The 21,779-nt window shown below is 37.2% G+C and overlaps 1 protein-coding gene across 1 annotated transcript; it reads left to right on the top strand.

The window, feature by feature from the left end:
* Nucleotides 1-1,567: 1,567 nt before the first annotated feature.
* On the top strand, nucleotides 1,568-3,401 carry LOC145108449 (cytochrome P450 CYP82D47-like). Its single transcript, XM_079045475.1, has 2 exons — nucleotides 1,568-2,564; nucleotides 2,652-3,401. Exons 1-2 carry the CDS (start codon nucleotides 1,614-1,616, stop codon nucleotides 3,273-3,275), a joined length of 1,575 nt encoding a protein of 524 aa, XP_078901601.1. The 5' UTR covers nucleotides 1,568-1,613; the 3' UTR covers nucleotides 3,276-3,401.
* Nucleotides 3,402-21,779: the final 18,378 nt, after the last annotated feature.

The following is a 21,779-nucleotide window of genomic DNA, read 5'->3' as shown; positions in this document are numbered from 1 at the left end:
AAATAATTAATACAAAAAGTTTTAAACAAACTTAAATCTTATAATGTTTATAAATTTTTTACCCGTGGTTCCCACGGGTTGTAACATAGTATATATATAATACGTGCCTAATTTTGTAATAATAAAATAATAAAACATATGGTATTTATTGGTTACATGTTTTAATTCCAAGTTTATATAAATCAACTCTAATTTATTTATTTAGTTATTACAAAAAAAACCCTTTATAAATACATCAAGTTAATTTCTTTTTTAATCTTAGTTGAAAACATTTTTAAACTATGTATTACTTTTACTCATTAACTAACGACTCTTAATAGTGTAAAATATGTCATTTTATTACATTCTTTTATTCAAGGTTCGTGGTTATATGGTTATATGGTGTCTTCAAAACAAAACAGAGTAAAGTATAATTTCATGAGAAAAACTAGAAATATAATCGTTGTCTTCCTTGTCTATTAATAAATCTTAAATAATATATATTAAGATGCCTTTAAACCGCACAAATCGCATTAACCGCTCGCATAAACCGCACCGCATATCGCGGTTTAGACGTTCCGCGGTGCTGTTTCCAATTTCCAATAATCCTAAACCGCATATGCGATGCAATTTGCGGTTTCGAATCTAAACCGCACCGCAAACACCTTTTATAAAGGAGTGGGTTAGATGACATATCTTATTTGCCCAAGTTATATATATATATATATATATATATATATATATATATATATATATATATATATATATATATATATATATATATATATTCACTTTTAACCTTTAATTGTTATGATTTCAACATTTAATATTCCAAACTTTTAAATCTACTAATAATGTGACCATTTTTTTTGTTATTTAAGTATTTAATGTTTATTTATTTATTACTTTATAATTTTTTTATTAGTTTAAAGTGTTTTCATTTTTCTAGAAATGTTTTCAGAAAATAAAGTTGAGTTTCTTTCTCAATTTTCAATGAAACTTTTTGTAAACGCGTTTGGTTGGAACCTATGAAGTTCTCATTTTTTTCATCTTAGAAATTTGGAAACTTTTGCAAAACTATAAAAATCATTTTTTCTAATTTACATATAATTTGGAAAACAAAAAAATTTACATTTTTTTGGAATTTTTTTGAAAGCTAAATACACAAAACGCGTTTTCAAAATTTCCATGGAATACTATAAAATTTTCTGCAACCAAACATTTTAAATTTTCTTGGTTTTACAAAAGCCTCAAAATTTTTAAGCCCGACAGAATATTAGGATTAAATGTATGGCTAAATAAGCAACTATTAAAACAGAAATCTGTAATCGTGCCAATCTGTTGTAAATTTTATAAATAGAAATCCCTCGGAAAATCAGTAGGTAATCGGTCGATCATCGGGGACGAAATTCAGCGCTGATGGCCTGATGCCTTGTATTATTCTAATAGAGCCATAGTAAAATATAAATTAAATTTGATGTTTATCACTTATCTTAATTTTCTTCCACTAAAGACAAATTCTAATCGGTCATAATTGGTAGGAAGTCAACATAAACACAGTCTACATATCCATCGAACAACAAAGTAATCCAAATCACATAATCAAAAAAATCAAATCAAACTTTGATCTTCCAATGCATCTCTTCTCCTTACAACAAAATTATACTATCTTAGCTGGAGCTTTAGCCATAATTTTCACCCTTTTCATCTTATCATCACTAGTTCCTAAAACCGGTCAATACAGAGCTCCACCTAAAGCCGGTGGTGCATGGCCAGTAGTAGGGCACATCAACATTTTTACAGGCTCCTCCGGTCCCCACAGAGCCTTGGCAGCCATAGCTGCTAAATATGGCCCGATCTTTACAATCCGGCTCGGCATACATAAAGTATTGGTAGTTCATAGTTGGCAGATTGCGAAGGAGATTTTCACCACTCATGACACAATAATCTCCACTCGTCCCAAATACTTAGCCTCAAAAATCTTTGGGTATAACTATGCGATGTTTGGAGTCGCTCCTTATGGTCCATATTGGCGTGAAATGCGTAGGATCATCTCCTTTGAGCTGTTATCTAGCAGTCGCCTTAACCAGCTTAAGGATGTTCGAGTCTCTGAACTAGAGAGCTGTATCAAAAACTTGTACAATCATTGGAGGGAAAAGAAAGATGATCAGGGAAAAGTATTAGTAGATTTGAAGAAATGGTTTGGGGAATTCAATATGAACGTTGTTCTTAGACTTGTAGTTGGAAAACGATTTAGTGGAGCTACAGATGAACAAGAAGAGAAAGAGATGAGTAGAAGTCGTGAGGTGATGAGGAAGTTTTTTTATTTCATGGGCCTTTTTGTGGTAGGGGATACGCTTCCTTTTCTAGGCTGGTTGGATTTGGGTGGTCATGAGAAGGCTATGAAAAAAGTCGCATATGAAATTGATGTTATGGCGGAGAAATGGCTAGATGAACATCGTAGAAAGAGGGATTCTGGAGAAGCTTTTGAGGAGAAAGACTTCATGGATGTGATGATATCGACAGTAGAAAAGGGTGGCTTCGAGAATTATGATGCTGATACTATTATTAAGTCTACATGTATGGTATGTTCTGATGCTATATATTTACCTTACGTACTAGGTTAAACATATGTATGTATGCAAATAATTAAAAATGTTTGCATCTTGCAGGTTCTAATTGCGAGTAGTGCAGATACAACCACTGTGATGCTTACATGGATGATGTCGCTGCTATTGAATAACCCCCAATCTCTCCGGAAAGCACAAGAAGAAATAGACAAGATCGTTGGAAAGGATAGAGAAATAAATGAATCAGACATCACCAATCTGGTCTACTTACAAGCAATTGTAAAAGAAACACTGCGACTGTATCCAGCAGGACGTCTTGGAGGCATGAGAGAATTTACAGAAGATTGCATGGTAGCAGGCTACCATGTCCCAAAAGGCACATGGTTAATGGTCAACCTGTGGAAACTCCAACAGGATCCAGAAATATGGTCAAACCCATCGGGGTTTAGGCCCGAGAGATTCCTGGAGGGGAATCATAAGCATGTTGATGTTAAGGGGACAAATTTTGAGTTGATCCCATTCGGTGCTGGAAGGAGGTCTTGTCCTGGAACAGCTTTGGCACTTCAAATATTACATCTGGTTGTTGGTACTTTGCTACAAAATTTTGATATTAGTACACCAGATGATGGGCCAATAGACATGGCAGAGACAGCTGGGTTAACAAGTGCGAAGGCATCTCCTCTTGAAGTTCTAATTTCCCCACGGATTTCATGTACTACTATTTAAGTGGTTGGTTGTTCTAGCTCTGGGGTATACTATTCAATGCATGTTGTATGTGATGTAATGTTATATGATCATGTGTTACGAATGTGATAAATAAAATACCTTAACTATTGTGTCCCATGTTTATAACGATGTATGTTGATCTAGCCACCATCTTCAATTCTCATTATTACTCAAGAATCGATTACACCCATAGATTGTTAATACAACTATTTGCTACTATAACAAATAACATGAAAAGGTAAGAACAATTTCAGGCTCTTGATCTTCAACAATCGTGTTGTTGTGATCAATACTTTTGATCACGGGTAATTATAATTATGTATCTAACTACCCATTAACTACCCATCACTACTACACAAGTGATTCAATAATGCGAACCATTCTTTATTGTTGAGGCGGTTGATGGTAAAAACCGCCACATTAAATGTATAGAACATTAAATAATCCACGAACCGCTTTAAAAAAACACCAGATAAATTTCCAGAAGCTTTTGTTAAGGCTGTTAACAACGAATAGCATCAAAAAAAGAATTTTTAGTGCTACTTCATGTAAAAGCATCATTAAATAAGGATTTTTTGATGCTCTTTTTATAAAAGAGCATTATTAAATCTTTATCTTTTGATGCTATATTTTGAAAAACGCATCAAATGAAAACGCTATGATTTTTTAGTGCTACTTCATGTAAAAGCATCATTAAATAAGGATTTTTTGATGCTCTTTTTAATAAAATAGCATCATTAAATCTTTATCTCTTTCCCTCCAAAATTTTCGTTTTAGCTTTCTAAAAACCTTCCATAGCCGCCACCAAATTCCACACAAATCGCATCAGTAAAACCTAAAACCGCCCCAAATCATCTCTTTCCCTCTAAAATTTTCGTTTTAGCTTTCTAAAATTTTCGTTTTAGCTTTCCCTCTAAATAACCCAGTTCCCTTTGTTACAATCGAGTCCTAAATAAATAACACCCATTTCAGCGGATTTCCCCCCTATGGCGGTCGAAAAATTCTAATCTCCCCCCAAACCTAAGTTCCTCTCGCCTTCAAAAAAATTCTAATCTCCCTCCGACCTAGGTTTCCCTCCCACTGGAAAATTTTGTGATTAAAATCCAACTGACCCCTCATAAATCTATGGCTTCATCAACCATTCATATTCCTAAACGTTACTGTTATCTCCATTTCGCATCTGATGAAACCACTAAATCCTCTGCTTCTTCTTCATAAATGAGAATTTACTCCTAAGAATTCATCGTCATCTCTTTTACTTCGACTAAACTTCTCCCTAGTGCAAAACCCTAAATATCTCCATCCTTGTAGCAGTAGATTTCAGGGTGCCAGGATTCAGTCTCAAAATAAACGCAATCAAGTATGTCCTACACCTTCTGCATCAACTTCTTCCAACTATAGTATTTTTTCCCTAAAAAAGGCTATGGAAGGTACGCAATATTGATCACATTAACTATTCAATTAAAGAGCATTATTCAATTTGGTGATTTTTTTTTCGATTTCATCAAGTATAGTTGAAATAATCATGTTTTGTGTTGTTTTTCTTTTATTTAAACCGGGATTTCTATGACTTTTCAAGGAGGATCGATAGATATGAGAAAAGTGATTCAACATGAAGATTATATTAGAGGATGTGGAGCATATTTACATTTAGGAAGCAGAAGTAAAGAAGGAAATGATGATGGGAAGAGAGATGATGGCAATGAAGAGAGGAGGTGTTCGATCAGGAAAATTAGTGCATATCTGAGCGTGGTTTACTGGAACATCTTGCAAGAAAGAAACATCAAGCCAAAGTGGCATATTTGACAACCGAAAACTCCGTCAAATCCATGGAGTCTGCTGAGAACTCATCTGAATGTGTTCCAAATGATTCAAAAAAAGATAAGAAACCACCACCACTGTCATTACTAGCTATTGCAGGTTCAAGTGAGCTTTTAAAGAAGAAAATGGAGTGGATATGTCTATATAAGACGGTTCTACATTTTCTAATGCTGTTGACTAACAGCATCAACAAATGATTGATGATATTTTATGTTGCCATTCGTATTCTATTTTAAAAGGCGGTTTATTTTCTAAGGCTGTTCAATAACAGCATCAAAAAATAAGTCTATTTTATGAAGCTATATTTTGTAAGGCGGTTTTGGACAGCATCAAAAAATAAGTCTATTTTATGAAGCTATTTTTATGAGGCGGTTTTGGACATTTTCTAAGGCGGTTCTAGAACCGCCTAAAAAAACAACACTATTTTATGATGCTATATTTTTTTGAAGCGGTTCAATAACCGCATCAAGAAATAAAAAAACCGCTTTATTAAACCTCTTCTGTACTAGTGCATGATCAACAAAATTGATCACAACCACACGATTGTTCAAGATCAAGAGCCTAAAATTGTTCTTACCTTTTCATGAATTATAATTACCCATGATCAAAAGTATGGATCACGACCCAACGTTTCTAAAAGATCAATTGAATTGATCACACCCACATATTTCTAAAAGATCAATGACCTGAAATTGTTACTACATCACGTAATTTGCTATTCTCAAAGGAACTTAAGTCTCTCTCTCTCTCTCTCTCTATATATATATATATATATATATATATATATATATATATATATATATATATGTGTGTGTGTGTGTGTGTGTGTGTGTGTGTGTGAAGGGATACTCACTAAGGATACAAAAGATACACTAAATGACTTAGCAGACATCCTTATTTATAGTGAAGGGATCAAACCTAAAACCCTAATGGTGTGAACCAATCATAATCCGCCATGCATAAGCTTCTAAAACATTAATCCTTATTTACTTTGCATGAGCATCAACAACACACATGATGGAGCATCATGATCCATAGTGGCTCATCATGATGCAAGGGTGGTACATCAAGATCACCATTGCTCATCAAACTTCATTGTGGCACATCAATCAATAATCTCTGAGCATCTTCACAGCACTCTTGAACAATCTTGAGCATCATAGAGGACTTCATATCATAAGTGGTTCATCAAGGGATAGCATGACTTGTCAGGAACACATACGGTACACCAGGAACATGTGTGGCGCATCAAGTCACTTAATGACACATCATAATGCACAAGTGGCGCATCATGATAATTAGTGGTTCATCCATGCTTCAACAACATGTCAACAATACATCAATACTCCGGAGTACTCCATGACACACTAGAGTAACGCACCTTGTGCAAAGATGGCGCACCATGTGCATGAATGGTGTACCTTGCGCCCAAGGTGGCACATCTTCCTTAATCATGGCACACTAGCTTCAAGGTGGTGCATCCTCCTTCAAAAGTGGTGCATCTCCTTCTCATGTGGTGCAACTTGCTACCCAATGGCACACCATACTACATAATGGCACACCATGCCTTATAAGTGGTGCATATCCTTCTCAAGTCATATTTAATAATCTCCACCTTGACTTGCACATCCCATGAAGTCCATCTTAAGCAAGAAATTCCTATCCCTTACTGCCATCAAGACCGAAAGGGGCTTACCACCTGCAAATATTAACCAAGTCCAAACAATCTTAAACTTCCCTGTGGGCAACATACTTGTCACCATGTCTTCCAGATTGTCATTGGCACCAGAATTTTGAATGCATAACTTGTCGTAGAACATCATAGGTTTCTCCACCTTCAAAAGAATACTCTAAGCAAGACCAACCATTAGTGGTCTTCTTATCTCTAAATCAATTTCATGGTCCGAGTCAATCAATCCAACTAAGTTTGTATGTCGTGCATTGGCACCATACACATGAAAACATCAAGCGTTCCCTTCAAGTGTCGCAAGATCTACTTGACAACTTCTCAATGAGCTTTTTCCCGATTGCCTCGAACCACCAAAGAAGTACCAACAAGTTTGGACTGATCATAATAGAACGACCACAAGACTTTCTCAATGCAGTGAGATATGTATAATCATATTGATCTTCTATCTCTCCGAATCTTAATCGTTCTTATCTTTGTAACACCCTGTTTCCGATCGTTTCTTAATTTAAGGTTTGTGGACTGGAATTCGATTACATAAGGGCTTTGGGCTTTGAGGAAGTAACGTTTAGAACTTATTGAAGGTTGATAATATTGGTTATGAGATCTAAGCCCTTTATTTGTGTATTGGAACCAAAAGGTGAAAAAGGAAAAGTTATGTCGGGCTTCTTGCATGGATACTGGTTTTAGTTCGACATGTGTGTAAGCCGAAAGTAACTAGATAGAATTGTGGGGCTCTTCAATATCTTTCTGTGCATAGAAAGAACGCCGAAAACAGAGTTCAAACGAAGAAGTTATGGTTGTTTGAAGATTGAATTAGAAGTTGGGTGTTTTGCCCTACGTAGGGTGTAGGAGATCTACGTAGGGTGTAGATGTTGAAGTTTTGGACGCGGGTTTAATGAACTACACATGTTGTAGTTTATGGTACGCAGGGCGTAATCGCAGCATATCAAAAACCTAATTCTATGGTTTTGAGACCTATTTAAGGGCTCTAACTTCTTGGGAACCTTCTCATGACCAGCCTCCATCAGCTAAGACCATTCCTTGAGAAACTCTAGCATCATCTTACTTGTTTTGAGCCTTGGAATCATTTTTGAGCTTATATCTCCATTGGAAGGTTGAATCTTGAAGAACAAGGTGGTTGCAAAGTGCATCGAAGAAGGGTTCAAGTATAGATCTAACAATGTAGCTTCATTCCTAAACTATTGTGAGTAAAAAGCCTATAACTTGCTCATTAATTTCTTAGATCCTGTTATTGATCATTTTTGTTACCTTTTGGTCCCTTGAGATTTTGTTTTGGGAGTTAAGAGAGCTTCATCACCATTTTAGCTATATGGAACACTCTTTGGGCATATTGGACTTGGAAAGTTGTGCTTAGGTGCTTGTTCATTTAAACATGCAAGTTGTGTTAGCATTTTTGCTCATTTTAGTGCATAAAGTTTAGATCTTGCTTGACTGGAGTGTCTTAATGGATAACATTGGAAACTTTATCCGTGAAGACATTGTCGACTTCTATATTTGAAAGTTTGAAGGATTGACTTTCTGTATTAAGAGCTTAATGGAAAAGTTGGACATATGCTGTTACGTGGGCATAATTCCTCTACGTAGGGCATAGGTTGGTTTTGGCACATATCTATCTAAAGCTCTATGCCATGCGTAAAGCAGCTTGTACGTATGGTGTATGATGGTTGACCGTTGACCGTTTACTTTGACCAAGTTTGACTTTAGGTCAAACTGAATATTTTGAGTTGTAGATTGAGACTTGGTTCTTGTTTGTTGAATAGGTGACCTATAGAGCTGGTTATTGGATCTGTGATCATCACTGTTATCTTCTAGACTGCAAGGTGAGTCTTCTTACTATATTTGCATGTGTGGTAGTATATGCTTGTCGACAAGCTGGCTCTTATTTGTTATTTTCTATTATGTGTGAACTGAGTTGCTGATAAATCTTGCAATGCTATAAGTCCATGTGAATGCTGATAGTCCCCAAGGTTGCTGATAGCTCGTGAGGAGTGTTGTTAATCCACAGAGAGTGTTGTTAGCCCATTAGGACCACTAATAGTCCCCATAGTTGCTGATAATCTGTAGATTATTATTATGTTGTGTTGTATGCAATATTTTAGGGAACTCACTAAGATTTGTGCTTACAGTTGTGGATTAAATATTTTATATGTACTTATCGGATTGCGAAGGTGGAACTGTACACACATCAATATATTTATGATTGAGATTCCACATTGTCTTATTATTAACGCTGATTTTGGAGTAATTGTTTATGGAAAAATGGTTTATCCTGAATGTAACTTTATTAAAAATGGATGTTATATTATTTTAAAAATGAAAAGTTTAGCCTGGGTTTTTGGGATATTAGTTTGAGGCATTTGGTTGAACACTCGTGTGATTCCAAACTCAAACTATGGAACTGAGAGTTTTACTAAACAATTTTTTTTTGGAAAATATTCATTTCACGAGAAGAAAAGAGAAGATGTGATGTGTACAGTCAGTCGGAGCTCGGAAAAGTGATTTCCCAAAATATCCATACTTGCTTTATATGTTGTATTTGACTTGCTGCTATATGTGTTATAGTATGATGTGCATGCTACAAGCTAGGCTAAGGATCTACTTACGGATTGCATGCTAGAGTTCCTGCTCAAGAAAGATGCATTTGTATGTGATTTATAAGTTGTTAGAGATGCATGATAGTGTGTAGGCTAAGGAGCCTTGGGAAGTACGTGTTAGAATTTCCTGATCCTTATGATGCTTTGTTGCTTATTGATTATTTTGCTCGAATGTTGCTTGCTTTGTGCTATGTGAAATGTATATTGATGTTAGTTAGCTATTAAGCGAATACATTAAGTTACATACCATATTGATTAAATATTTTTGGAATGTTTTATTTGGCCTATTGCACAACTCTTGTCTGAGTCCAATAGTTGTAGTGCATGATCTTTTAGTCGAAGGACTGTTTAGTACCTGTGGCATGTAACTGTATTCATAAGATAGTTAGTTGACATTGGTAGAAGTTTCTTTCGCAGCTGATAGCAGGGTGGGAGCAAGTATTTCTAGTGATATCGGGGGAATGCTAGAGTGTGTTGGTGAGAGAACTGGTGAATGGAGATGTTTGAGTTGGGAATCTAGGTAGATTGTGATGGCTTTTCTAAGCATTTGGGTGTGTTGATACACCTAGTAGTGATAAAGTTTCTAGAAAAGCATTCTAGTGTGTGCTCATGTGTGAGAGCATCCTAGAAAGATAGAGAGTCTAGGATGGGTGGTGGTGTGTTCCCGTGGTGGCACATGTATCGGAGATTGATAGTGGTCTGGTGTAGTGACTTAGGGACTATGGGATAATTCTTGGGACACGTACAGATAGGTATGGAGGGTAGTATGCGCACGTACTACTGAAAGAACAGGATATGTACGAGAATCAGGAAGGGTAAAACCAGTTTCTAAGGAGATAGTAGAGGGTAGATAATGTGGTTTAGCACTCGCATTAATTAAAGTCGTCCCCGAAGTTGTCGGCCTATCAGCTATGATTGTGTAGAATGCGACTGGTAATGATTAGGCGTTAGTGTGCATGGAAACTTGGGATTGAATGGTGCAAATATGTGTAAGTAAGTTGATGCATAGGTCTCGAGGACCTTACTCGAAGTAGTGCCGGTCTGAGTCGCGGGACTCAAGAAGAAAGTCGCTGCATTTATACACTTAAGGATTGCAGCCTGAGGCTGAGTGATTGGCTGATGGCAAAGGATGTTACTTTTTGCATCAGTGTTGTGCTTTTCCTGCCTTCTGTGCTCGAGGGTGGAGGAATCATATGTGGGACAGTCGATGGTTAATATAGGAGATGGTGATTTCCTCGTCGGTTATGCTATAAGAACATGATGCATGGTTCACTGTAAATCGTCTATATTTCATAGCGAAGTGATGTACGAGACTCAAATGTTGTTAAGGTCTGATGGTCTGGGTGAAGGCCATGTCGCAAGTGATATACATAACATAGTTTCTAGAATATTGGGTGTATCCAAGGAGGCATCAAGTTATTCTTGTCTTAGGACAAAAGGGTTTTGAAGATGTACTAAGCTTGTCGAAGCTGGGTTTTGAGCAGCTGTGGAGGATTCTTGAGGCTTCAAGAGGAGGATGAGGTTGTCTTCAATTCTCCAATTCCAACATTTTTGGTGTGTAAGCTCAGTTTGTTAGGTACCTTGTCAATCTAAGGGTATTTTGATTAATTTCTTTAAGGTTGCGTCGTCGAGGTTGGTGAGAGCTTCCGAGGTCCCCATCCAAGTTCCAGGGTTCTTTTGATTGTTTGGTATTTATGTGGAAGATCTTCATATTCCATTTTACATACTGGGGGTCAATGTTGTCACATCTGACTGAGTTGGTGCAAGGCTTGGGCATTGCATGCGTTAGGCGATGGTAGTTTGAACCTTAGGAGGGAGAAAACTAGGTATACTTCTTGGATGATTACCAATCAGCATGATTTTGCCGGTTTACTGTAATGGGTTGAAGGAACCTACAATTCAAGGGTACGAGGTTTTTGTTTCATGGTTATTGCTGTTTGCAAGAAGGAAAATCAGACTACTAATTAAGAGCTCATGGATAGGAAGTCTTCTAATTGTATTTTTTTGATCGTTGGTTGTTTCGTTTATCAATAGTAATTGAGTTTATCGAAGGATTCACGATATATCATCTAAGGGTACAACTGGTGATTCATCGCTTAGTCAAGTTCAATAAAGTTGTATTTTGGTCCATGTGAAGGTGTCCTATTGATTTTTTATTGTGAAATTGTTGCTTCTTGTGGTTTGAGATGACAACTGGTCTTAGTTGTTGGAAGATCGGATATCGGATCACCGTTATTCAGTTTTTTAGATATTATCGTGGATTTCAATTTTGTGAGTGGGGCTAGCAATGGTGTAGCGGAGGCCATGTGTTGCTTTTCTAACCTTGTTGCATTGATGGGTGCTTGAGCAGTATAGTGTTGTCATTGAGGGCCCAGTGACCTGTAGTTTGGGTCGAGTGGTTATAGGGTGTTGACTTGCAGGAAAAATCACATTGGTGTACCGAAAGTCTATTATTGAGATTCTTCTTTAGACGATTCCTGTCCGTTATATAATGAAGTTTCGTGTACATTCTCCCACTATTTTACCTATGTCATAGTTAGGCACATGCTAGACTAGCTGAGTTTTAGTAGCTGATTGTTGTCATGAGTATTTTTGGGGTTGCTGATGACTCCAAGACTACTAATAGTCCTTAAGACAGCTGATAGTCCCAGAGTTGCCGAAAAACCAATAGCTGTTTGGATTGACATAAGGGTACTGGTATTATGGTTAGAATACCAGGAGGCTGATGATGCAGGTGGTTATAAGTCTCCTGGGTGTCTCAGATGATGATTGTGAACCTGAGCTGTTTTAGGAGCTTGGATGTGACGCGATCCATGGATTTACATGTGGGAGCAGTTTATTAGTCATGACTTGTCATGGAGTCGAGTGTGTATTTGAGCACCTTAGTCATCATATCTGAATTTAGGATAAGATGATCACAACCATTGTTGTTTCATTTATTTATCTCTATGTATAGATGCTGGGCTTTTGAACCATGGGGATGTGTTAGCTAGTTTATCCTTTGTGGGTTGATATTTCACTCTCGGGTTTGTATGGGAGGTTGTCGGCAACGTTAGTTGATTGTGGATTCTGTACCAATTTATAAGTGAGACAAAGCGAGGCTAAGGAAAATCTTGGATGGTTCTGTTTATCAGGAAGTCGGACATGGTTTAGGGTTTTCAGTTTTTGGGCAGAGCAATTGAGTATTCTTTTGTTGGCTGAGAACAAAGCTTTAAGCTTCCTTTCTTCGTCAGGATTACTGAATTCAACTAAGATTAGGTTTTGTTAGCTATGTTGGGAGGCGTTCATTTATTTGAGATAACTTCTCAATCCTAATCGGAATGCAGGAAGTTCGGGTAGGGTCAACTGGTGTGGCAGAGGAAGTAGTAACGAATGATATCGAGGGCAAAATATAATTTAAGTGAGGGAGAGTTGTAGCACCCTGTCTCGGTTCATTTCTTAATTCAGGGTTTGTAGACCATAATTCGACTATGTAAGGGCTTTGGGCTTTGAGGAAATAAAAGTTTAGACCTTATTGAAGGTTGTTAATAGTGGTTATGTGATCTAAGCCCTTAATTTTTGTGCTAGAACCAAAGGGTAAAAATGGAAAATTCATATGTTGGGCTTCTTTTATGGATTTTGGTTTTAGTTCTACATGTGTTAACGTAAAAGTAACTAGATAGAACTGTGGAGCTCTTCAATACCTTTTCGTGCATATAAAGAACACCGAAAACGAAGGTGAAACGAGGAAGTTATAGCTGTTTGAAGATTAAATTAGAAGTTGGGTGTTTTACCCTACGTAGGGAAACCACCTTGTTCTTAAAGATTCAACCGTCCAATGGAGAAATAGGCTCATAAATGATGCCAAGGCTCAAGAAAAGTAAGAGGGGGGTAGGGTTTATTAAGGAATGGTCTTAGGTGATGAAGGTTGATCATGACTTTATGGTCCCTTGAGCTTGTGTTTTAGGAGTTGAGAGAACTCCAACACCTTTTCAACTATATAGAACACTCTTGAGACTTTTTGGACTTTGAAAGTTGTGCTTTGGTGCTTATTCATTAAGCCATGCAATTTGTGTTTGCATTTTTTTGTCATTTTAGTGCATAAGGTTTAGATCTTGCTTGATTGGAGTGTCTTAATGGGTAAAGTTGGAAACTTTATCCATTAAGACATTGTAAAGGTCCATATTTGAATGTTTGAAGGATTTACTTTATGTATTAAGAAATTTATGTAAAGTTGGATGTCAGCTACTACATGGGGCGTAATTTCCCGTATGCTGGGTGTATGTTAGTTTTGGCCTGTCTCCATCTAAAGCTCTACGAAATTCGTAGAGCATGTTGTACGTATGGTGTAGGATGGTTGGCTATTGACTTTTTGATAGTTGACCATTGACTTTGACCAAGTTTGACTTTAGGTTAAGTTGAGGATTTTAAGCTTTAGATTGAGACTTGGTCCCTGTTTGTTGCATAGGTGACTTGTAGAGCCTGTTTTTGGATTTATGATCATCATTGTTATCTTCTAAACTGCAAGGTGAGTCTTCTCACTATACTTGCATGTGCTGTAGTATATGTTTGTCAACCAGCTGGGTCTTATTTTTTGTTTTCTATTATATGTGACTCGACTGTTGTAAGTCCATGGGACTCCTGATAGTCCCTAGGGTTGCTGATAACCCTTGAGGTGTGTTGTTAATCCACATGGCATGTTGCTAGCCCATTGGGAACGCTGATAGTACCCATAGTTGCTGATAACCATTAGCTGCTTATTATGTTGTGTTGTATGTGATATTTTTGGGAACACAGTAAGTTTTGTGCTTACATTTTTGGATTAAATATTTTGCAGGTACTTATCAAATTACGAAGGCAAGACTATACACACATCAGCGGATTTATGATTGAGATTCCACATTGTCTTATTATTAACTCTGATTTCGAAATAATGGTTTATGAACAAATGGTTTATCCTGAATGTAACTATATTAAGAATGGATGTTATATTATTTTAAAAATGAAAAATTTAGCCTGGGTTTTTGGGATGTTACAATCTTCTTTTCATCTCCTAAATAGTTCATCACAAGCTCATTCTCCAGAAGATTCTTCAAGTTGTCTTTCCTGGCATCAACATTACCTGAAACTTCTTCCATGTGTTGTTCAAGGGATTCCTCATGTCTATTATGTTCCATGTCACCATGTCGTTCCTCATTTATAACAAAACCGTGTGGGGGGTTTTGTTTCAAACTCCACCTTCTGGCTAGCTCCCTAATTGCACGTCGCAACACTTGTACCACCTCCTCTATGGTTATACATAAGAAATTCAAAGTTCACATCTTTGCTAATAATGAATTTTGGAGTATTTCCGTCTTCTATACAACACAAACATTGACCTTTCCATCTATATGCATATCCAAGAAATATGCTCTTCATTGCCCTCGGCTCTAGTTTACCATCATTCACACGAACGTAAGTAGGGAATCCTAGCATTCGTAAAGAAGAATTATTAGAGGGTATCCCATTCCACACCACTTAATGAGTCTTATCATTTTTTACTGTTGATGTAGATCTATTCTCCGGATAGCAAGCAGTGTTGAGCGCTTCCACCTAGAATTGCTTTGATAAATCAATAGATAATCGCATGCATTGAGCATGCTTCACTAGTGTTTGGTTCATCCGCTCTTCCACTCCACTTTGTTGTGGTGTTAGTCGTATTTCTTGTTTTGAGTGGCATAACTTGGATCTTGGTATGCTTTTCAACCATAGTCTACCACTCCTTCAACTGCCCAAACACTTCATGTACATCCTTTCTCTTCACAATATACTCCCAGGTCTTCCTTGAGTAATCATCGATAAAAGTCATAAACTAATGACATCCATCATGAGATTTCATAGGAAAGGGACCTCATAGATGTGAGTAAAGACACTCGAAGATCTCCTTGCTTAAGTGTTGAACTGAATGAAACTTTATATTGCGTTACATCTCTTTTGAATATAATCTTCACCAAGTTTAGCATTTAAACTTGCATCTCAACCAAAGAACCCCTTTTCGCTCAAATGTACCAACTTATGATGCCACAACTTTCTTTCATCATCATACCGATCCAAGGATTGGGATACAATCACTATTCCTCTAATCGTAGAGTCTTCCAAGATATAAATCCCATGATGATTCATCTTTCCTTTCATAACTACAAGAGAAACCTTAGAGACTCTTATGCAGTCACCCTCTCTAGAATACTTTAGTCTATCATTCACCAAAGCGCCAAGAGAGATTAGATTCTTTTTAAGATCAGGGATAAACTGACAATCTAGTTTTTGACCATACTATCGTGCAACTTGATCTGCACTATGCCACTGCCATTTACCTTGCTCATCCAATCATCACCATCTTGACTGTGTTATTCCACTCTTTAAAGGCGTCGAAACAATTATGATTGTATGTCATGTGATAGGATGCTCCAGTATCCATGACCCAAGCAACAACAAAACTAGTTGTACACATAGTCAAAACTTCACCATCATTCCCTTCATCATAATGTCATTGAGCCACATCAGCATTGTCGTTAATTGATTTAAGATCATTATTCCCTTTCTTCAGAAATGGACAATATTTTTTGAAGTACCTGTTTTCCTTGTAGTTATAACATTTGATGTTGGACTTAGATTCAAACCTTGACTTCCCTTTGTTACCTCCACCTCTATTTGATGTTCTTCTTCTGCCCGCGAACAAACCAAAACTAGAAACTTCTTCTCCAACAGAAAGTTTTCTTTTTAGTTTCTTGGAAATCAAAGAATCCTTCACATCATTCATAGTAATCGTTGTCCTACCATACAAAATGGTATACAAAATGGTATACAAACATTGCTTCTGATACAATCTATTCGGCAGAGAATTGTCCTAATACTTGTCACACAATTGCTACCAAAGCCCAAATTCACTCATTTGATCCACGACCTCCCTCAATACTTTTTATGTCAAACTCAAAAAAATAGTGTTATGCGCTCTTTCCAGAATATCCACCTTCCTTTCTGTCCTTAGGCAGTTTCGCTTCTCCTTTCAGGTCTGTTACACATCCTTGTTGGACCAGAAGATCCTTCATCTTCACCTTCCACAAAGTGAAATCATTCAAACCATTGAACTTCCCCAAATTGAATTTGTGAGATGCCATATTCAAGCAACATAACACCAACCGCAAATATGATACCACTTGTTAGGAAATCAGATGATATTTTTCAAGAATCAGAACAAATATGATTCCACTTGCCAAGTTCTGATGAACCTTGTTAGAAAGTAATGTGGATAAGACACGAAACGAAAAGTAGACAAAGACAGAGTATTTACATGGTTCAGTAAGGTGACCTACGTCCACGTGTAAGAGTGGGGGGGAGGTATTATACACTCACAGAGTTCTCAAACCGAGATTACAAGTACAAATCAACATAGATTCATCCTACTCACTAAGGATACAAAAGAAAAACTAAATGAATTAGCAGCCATCCTCATTTATAGTGAAGGAATCATGCCTAGAACCCTAATGGGCCAAGCGTATTGGCCCACAGGCCCATGAATGGTGTCAACCAATCATAATCCGCCATGCAACAACTTCTGGAACATTCATCCTTGACTTACATTGGATAAGCATCAACAACACATATGACGAAGCATCATGATTCGTACTGGCTTATCATGATGTAAGAGTAGTACACCAAGATCACCATGGCTCGTCAACCATCATTATGGCACATCAAGCAATATTCCTTGAGCATCTTCAACATCTTAGCAAGCTTGAAGAATATTGATCATGATAGTAGACTTCATAGCATAAGTGGCTCATCAAGGGATACCATGGCTCATCAGGAACATTTGTGGCACATCAAGCCTCCTATTAGCACATCATGATGCACAAGTGGTGCATCATGATCATTAATGGTTTATCCACTCTTTAGAAACACATCAATAGTCTTGAGTACTCCATGGCACACCAAAGTGGTGCACCTTGTACAAAGGTGGCACATCTTCCTTAATCGTTGTGCATCTTGCTTCAAGGTGGCACACCCTACATAAAAAAGTGGCACATCTCCTTCACATGTGGTTCACATTGCTACCCAATCGTGCATAATACTACCTAATGGTGCATCATTCCTTATAAGTGGTGGATCTATCCCTGGAGTGGCGTATCTTGAGCATAGAAGGGGCATCCATGCACCAAGGTTCTCCACTCCACTCCCATGTGCTCCATAACCTTCCACATGGTCCTTTCCTTTCAAAGGTTCTCCAAACCCTTCTTCGATGCTCTATTCCCCCTTTATGATGCTCTGTTCTTTTGTCACATGTTCCATGAAATCTATGTGCTCCTTTGAGTTCCAAGTTCTGCACTGAACTCAAATGCTCCATGCGAATGCTCCAAATGCTCAAATTATATCTACACACACACACACACACACACACACACACACACATATATATATATATATATATATATATATATATATATATATATATATATATATATGTGTGTGTGTGTGTGTGTGTGTTAATTTTTGAAAAAAAATCAATATTATTTTCATCATCTCTTTCATAAAAAATAATTATCATTTTTAACATTATGTGTAATATTCTTACATACTATTAATACACTTATGTTTTTGTGTGAAGATGAGCAATAGCCTAGTGTCTATGTACCAACCATTGTTTCTTGGGTCATTTAATGACATATTTTCAAAAGTTCCAAGAAAGATATTGGTTGACTCGGTTGCTGAGGTGAAGTAGGTTGACCAAACTAAGCCGATGGAAGAGTGGATTGACTGCATTGTTGGGTCGTTGATGTGAAGGAAACGAAAGCGTGTCAACCTGCTAGACGTACCATAGAGTCGATGAGAGGGACAAGCATGCTTAGAGGCTAAATATAGTAACTATAACCACCATTCCGACCACCCATTAATGAGTCAAAAATAAAAAATCATGTGGTTCAATACTTAACTGATACCAATAGATATGTGAGAGTCAAACATATTAGCAGCGGGTCGATTCGTATAAACAAAAAAGCGATTTAAAGTTATTACAATTGTACCTGAAGATATCTTATATTTTGACTTATTTTTACAATTGTATCACCACCAATTACAAAGATATAAAGCTATTACAATTACACATAAATTAAAAAATGAAAGGAAGTAGCACTTATAAAGTGTCACCGATTTTAAAGAAATAAAACCACGTAACTAACGCTCAGAATTCCAAATTTCATGCTAAGTGTTTCAGTTGGGTGCAAAATCTTAGTTTAGAAACATATTCTAAGTAATTTTGTTGTTCTAGATCTTTTCTAGTTTTTAATGTTAATGTCGCCATTTAAAAATGTAACACTTGTATTCTAGATGGATTGGTTTAGGGCATTAAGGAGTCAGAAGCAAGGTTTTTGGGGAAAACTAGGTGTCAAGACATAACCATAAAGAGGTTATGATGTGACAAGCCAAAGTGAAAAATGCATATTTGAACTATTGTCACAACATGACACGTATGTGGTGAAGACGCGAGTATGGCTTTAGCACAAGCCCACGATCTATTAGGATTTCCTTCGTATTTAAACCCTATAAACTCGATTTTAGGGTTCATTATCTGCCTCCATCACCCTTAGATCTCATAAAACCCTAACCCTAATCTCTCTGGTGGTTTTGGCTCATTTTTGGTGGATTTGGTACTCTTTGAAGGAAGTAGAAGGAGATTTGGGGCAAGGATCAAGAAAACAACATCATCTCATCTTTAATATCTCCTTATGGACCATTTATAAGGATTTAACCCTCTACCTTTTTGGTTTTTTTCTCTTAGATATAAGTTATTTTGGTCTCGCTTGGTTCAAGGTTTTGATTTGAGTAAATGGATGGAAAAAAGTTGGCAGCTTTATGGTCCTCCTGAGTCCCAAGAGCATCACATCTTGTGGATCTAAGGATTTATTGTGGATTATGGACCTTGCAAGAGGTTTAGGTTATTTTCTTGGTTTTTAACCTAAGTACAGTAGAGGACATGCATGGAGCATGCATGTTTATAAAGTTGTCCATTTTATGAACCTATGGAGTCCCTTAAAGCTTTTTGGAAAGTGGGAATTAAATACTTAATGGGTTAAGGAATCAAACCATAAAGTTGTTGTCTCAGACTGTGGTCATGATGTGACAGTGAGGATGTCATGACATGACAATTGAAGTTTTCACGATTATCTTGTCCTTTTATGCTCACGACATGGCCAAGGAGGGTTCACATCGTAATGCATGCTAAGTGGGTTGTCCATGACCGAGTTGGATGAGTTGGAGCAAGACGAGTTGGAATAGGGTTGAGTGTGTTCTCATGACGTGACCAAGGGTTGGTCACAATGTGAGGCTCATGGTTGATATTGTTGGTTGTTGACTTTGACTTTGACCATTGACTTGTTGACCTTGTTTGACTTTTGGTCAAGATTGTTGAATTCAGTGTGTAAGTTGGACCTTGTATGTTTTGATAGAAGTCTTGCCGTATCTGTTACGGGGCATTGAGCTGTAGTTTAGCTGTTGTCGTAAGACATGTGACTATTCTCACTATACTGTGTATGATGCTTGATGTCTTCATGACTCGTGCATTGTGTGCTGGGTTGGGCCCATTGGTATGCACGATGGGTTTGGCTCATTTGCACGTTAGGTCGGGCCCATTGGTATGCATGTTGCGCTGGTCCTATTTGCATGTTGAGCTGGGATATTGGTATGTACGTTGGGTTTGGCCCATTTTCATGTTGGACTGGGCTATATATATGTTGTGCTTGTCCCTTTTGTATGTCAGGATGGGCCCGTTGTATGGTATGTGGTATTTTGGGGATCTCACTAACCTTTGTGCTTACTGTTTGTGGTTTAAATATTTTCAAGTACTTCCAGTTCCAAAGTAAAGGGCCCGACTTGATTGCACCCATCCCCTGAAGGCTTTTCCGCACTGATTAATTTTGATTTACTCTGATGTTTGAGATATATATTTTGACTGTGTTGGTTTTGGAATATATGACTATTTGAATTGATGGTTAAAAACTGAAAAAAATTTTGCTACTATTTTTGGGGCGTTAGAAGTTGGTATCAAAGCCTTGGTTTGAGGGATTCGGACACACTCTCGGGTGTGTCTGAAATCAAACTGAGGAATTGGTAGTCTTTTTGAAAGAAAATAATTTTTTTCTAAAAAGACTTTTACAAAGAAAGGGACGCGATGTGTGCAATCAACCGAGCTCAAGTAAGTGATTCCAAGAATACCCTTACACGTTGATATACTATATGTTATGGAATGTTTGTATGTTAGAATTAGGCTTAGGATACCTTCAGGAATTGCATGATAGAAAGGCCTGATTCGTGATACCTTGTGGCCTAGTATAATTTGTATGCTATGTCTTATTTGGAATCTATATGGGTGGAATTTATTGCTAAGTGTATGTTTAAAAATTGTATACGGTTAAAAATATATCCCTAGTATGACTGATTTAGCCTTATTTCTTGTTCCTCATTTGGTTGTAGGCTTAGGGTAGAATCATTTATTCGACAGTCTATTTGATCCCGTCTTATGTATAATTTGCATGCATAAGGGAACCGACAATGTTAATAGAAGTTCCAGAATCGCAGTAGCAAGTGAGTTGGAGGATAGCTTTTATGTTTTGTAGCCTATAGAGCGTTACTGCCTGAATGTTGCTTGCTTTGTGCTTTGTATGAGCCATATTGATGTGAGCTAACTATTAAATGAATATGTTAAGTTACATTTTGAAAATGTTAAATAACTCTAGAATGATTGATCTAGACCTATTGTGCAACTCTTGTTTGAGTATAACCGTTGTAGGGTTGGGTCTTTTACTCGAAAGATTATTTAAGTTTTGTTGCATTTAATTGTATTCATGATGTAGTTAGCTAACATTAGTAGGAGTTTTTCACCATCTGACGACAGGATGATGTGGGGATCATAGGAGAGCCTAGGAGGTGATTTAGTGGGAATGATGTGCTGTTTAGCGGGTTTTGGGAATACTAGTTTGAGAAGGTGACTTGGAGGATTCATAATGATTCTTGAGGAAAGTAAGGATATGTGTGGAATGTAGTATTTGGCATATACTACTGAAAGCATAGGACCCGTACTCGAATCAAGGAAAGTCATAGAGATTCTTGGAAGCCTTTAGAATGAGGATGATTTGGGTGAGGAGCACTCGTGGAGGAGGTTTTAGTTCTGGTTCAGGTTCAGGCTCTTGTGCTGAGCCGATTAATGAGAGGATTCACAAGTTTGTTTTGTCTGACATCAATCGTGGTATTTTGGATGCAACTCCTATGATGTTTGGTACCATCAGGGAAAGGATCATGGAGCTATTGCATGAGTGTATTGGGCTTTTTTGTGCAACGATTGCAGCTGGTTAGATTGTGCCGCAGACT

The sequence above is a fragment of the Lactuca virosa genome, chromosome 4 (genome assembly GCF_052849685.1).
Source record: "Lactuca virosa cultivar CGN04683 chromosome 4, Lactuca_virosa_CGN04683_v6, whole genome shotgun sequence".
NCBI classification, from domain to species: Eukaryota; Viridiplantae; Streptophyta; class Magnoliopsida; order Asterales; family Asteraceae; genus Lactuca; species Lactuca virosa.
Note: the sequence above shows the minus strand (reverse complement) of the source record. Positions and strands in the feature narration are given on the sequence as shown.

Bases quoted from the DNA above. Each gene is read 5' to 3' on its own strand.
- LOC145108449 (XM_079045475.1), top strand. From the start codon at position 1,614: ATGCATCTCTTCTCCTTACAACAAAATTATACTATCTTAGCTGGAGCT. The intron at 2,565-2,651 runs GTATGTTCTGAT...TGCATCTTGCAG, and splicing joins TTATTAAGTCTACATGTATG to GTTCTAATTGCGAGTAGTGC.